Consider the following 2,695-nt stretch of genomic DNA (forward strand, 5'->3'; position numbering starts at 1 on the left):
GTGGCAGATCATGGTAAGATAAACTCAAACCCAGACTAATACAGGGCTTCTTTAAGAAGATTAGACGACTTATCATTCAAGCAACCCAGTGAATATTCGATTTTTAAAATATGCAATTTTGCACACTCTCATTGCCCAGTACGGCTTTTAACTGCCAATCGTTAGCCTCGGAACCGGCACTTTGCACTAAGAGAGGGTTTTTGTTTGGTCTAATGAGTACCTTTGAGTGGAGCTGATGTCAAACAGAGAAGAATAGAGTGAGCTCTCTGCCCTCCAAAACACACACACACTGGTGACGTGCAACATTATTCCAGGTGACAGCGGGTTAAGTGGGCCACTAACACACTCCATCTAATTATCAGAGTTCAACAGGCGTACCTGTGGCCTGTGTCTCTTATTTCTCATTAGCAGAGATGTGTGAACACATACACAACTGTGTACACATGCCACAGTCCCAGAAACTCCAGCAAATGTGTGTTCAGGGTGTTACGTGTGTGTATATGTGAGTCTGTGTTGAATTTACACAGTCCTACTGTATGTTTAATGGGAAAAAGCTGTCACCACTGGCCCTGACATGCACCCAGCACTGGAAAGGGGAAACTCCTTCTGTTAACAATTGAGAGAGCGGGGCCTTATTAAAACCAGATTTTCCAGCGTTATAAAACGCTTAGGAGCTCTTTAAAATGTCAAACACAATCCCAGAGGTCTGGAGAAAATGTCAGACAGACTGGAGAGCTGGTTTAATGCATAATGAATTATATCATCATTGTTGGAGTCGGCCCTCTAGAGCGATTCATTAGGCTGTGGTTACACAATGCAGTGTGGGAGATGGCTGTGTGTGTGTGTCGGGGAGGAAGAACAGAGGGGATTCTCTGTGGCTGGTTGCATAGTTCTTCCCGAAGGAGCCAGCCTTTAAGCCCCGCCCATATTTAATGTACCCACAAATCTCCGCCAGTTAGGGAATACAGCGTGTGGCGAATCAAAGCCTTGAGTCAAAAACTGCACAGCTGGAAACGAGATGACGCTAGTAAACCTGAAGTGGTTAGATAAGTGGTTGGAGTGATTTACTAGCGCCGTCTCTGACTAGTCTCTCTCTCTCACCGAGGATCTTGCTGATGTTTGAGTTATGCATGTCAGGGAAGGCCTGAAGGATCTTCCTCCTCTCGTCTTTAGCCCAGACCATAAAGGCGTTCATGGGCCGCTTGATGTGCGGTTCGCTGCTGCCACGTCCTCGAGCCTCCCTGAAGATTCGAGAGTCTGACACACTCGGGCTTCCTGGAGAAGGAAAGCAAGGAGTCAATGTTAGTGTGGGGATACACATATATAGAGTACAAATAAAATGGAAATGTAGGGTTGGGTGTAATCTATTAGAAAAATGTAATGGAGATTAAAAGCGAGTTAGAAGTCGAAAGATTATGGGGAAATAAATAGGGTCCATGTCCTTAATTTGTCTTTAAAAAGTCCAGATTATGACACACATCAGACTAAAACTTGCACAAATTTAAAAAATTTAATAAAATTTTTTTTAGAACTGGGTCCTGCTTTCATCCACTGGTTACGGTGCAAGCTTGCAGTTCACTTTAAGAAAAGGGTTGGTGTTTATGGACGTGAAATTAAGTATTTTTTTAATTAAAATTTACGAAGTGAATTTTTTTTTAATATTTAAACATGCATGAGTTGTTCGATAAAAAGAAAATAGATATGCATTTTTAATGCGATTTAAACCAAACTTTTTGATTATGCAATAAAATCAACTGAGTGATGAATTTATGATGGGCCGTAAAAGAGTATCTTACCATCTGAATCGCCACTGATGCCAAAGTCCATCATTGCGTGAGTGAACTTGCTTTCTTCAGACTGTTTTAATTGTTGGCTCAGGCTTTCAAGAGCGGCTTTATCCTGTACACACATAACATACAGCCAGTCCAGTTAGATTCATAATCAACAGATTTATTAGCATAAGCACCAATGAACTGACAAATCAAGTGCATAGGAAAAGACATGGAAGAAAATGAAAATGAATGAAAACGTGAGTTAATGTTAATCCATCAAAAAACGAGTACTCTGGATGCCACCTGCAATCTATTTACACTTATTCTTTCCCTCTCTTACTCACTCGATCTCTGTCTCTCTCGCTTAGCCCTAAGGTCAATGCATTAGAGAGCGTGAGCGCTCCAGAGATGAGAGCGGGGCTGGACCGCACAGCCTCCTGGGTATTTATTACACCCAATAAAAAGAGATTTACTATGCATTTACATGGCTAATGTAGCTGGGCCGCATATTTCAACACAACACCCCCTGCTCTCTCTAAACATGCACACCCCCCGTCACCCCCCCAGAGCTGCATCTGGGGCTTAATTAGTCAATTAGACTCCATCCTGAATCCACGCTACGTTTAAAACACACTCGCAGACAGAGTCCTCACCATTAGAGAGTGACCCGGGCCTTCTGCGACTCTGTAATGAAATGCATTACACCATTTCGCAGCCATCGAGATTTAATTGTTCAGACTGAGTTAGTGAGTGGGGTTTAAATGAATGTGTAATGGAGAGAGAATCTCTCCCCGGAGAGACAAAGAGAAAGAGAGAGAGAAATGGAGAGATGATCAGGTTTGATAATGTGACAAAATAAAAAACTTAGGCTTTATGCAGTAGAAGGTCTGTAAAATGTGGTGAAAGCTATCCGTTAATACTCC

At 42.4% G+C, this 2,695-nt stretch overlaps 1 protein-coding gene across 3 annotated transcripts in view; it reads right to left on the reverse strand.

Moving 5' to 3' along the window:
* Nucleotides 1–2,695, reverse strand: part of LOC122348778 (transcription factor SOX-5-like) — a 72,455-nt gene that overhangs the window by 1,753 nt on the left and 68,007 nt on the right. For all 3 annotated transcript variants that reach the window (XM_043244636.1, XM_043244634.1, XM_043244635.1), the window contains 2 exons: nucleotides 1,797–1,899; nucleotides 1,102–1,275 (listed from right to left, as the gene is read on the reverse strand). In XM_043244636.1, coding sequence (XP_043100571.1) covers nucleotides 1,102–1,275; nucleotides 1,797–1,899 — 277 coding nt within the window. The remainder of the gene's footprint in view (nucleotides 1–1,101; nucleotides 1,276–1,796; nucleotides 1,900–2,695) is intronic.

Source organism: Puntigrus tetrazona, chromosome 7, assembly GCF_018831695.1.
Source record: "Puntigrus tetrazona isolate hp1 chromosome 7, ASM1883169v1, whole genome shotgun sequence".
Classification (NCBI taxonomy): domain Eukaryota; kingdom Metazoa; phylum Chordata; class Actinopteri; order Cypriniformes; family Cyprinidae; genus Puntigrus; species Puntigrus tetrazona.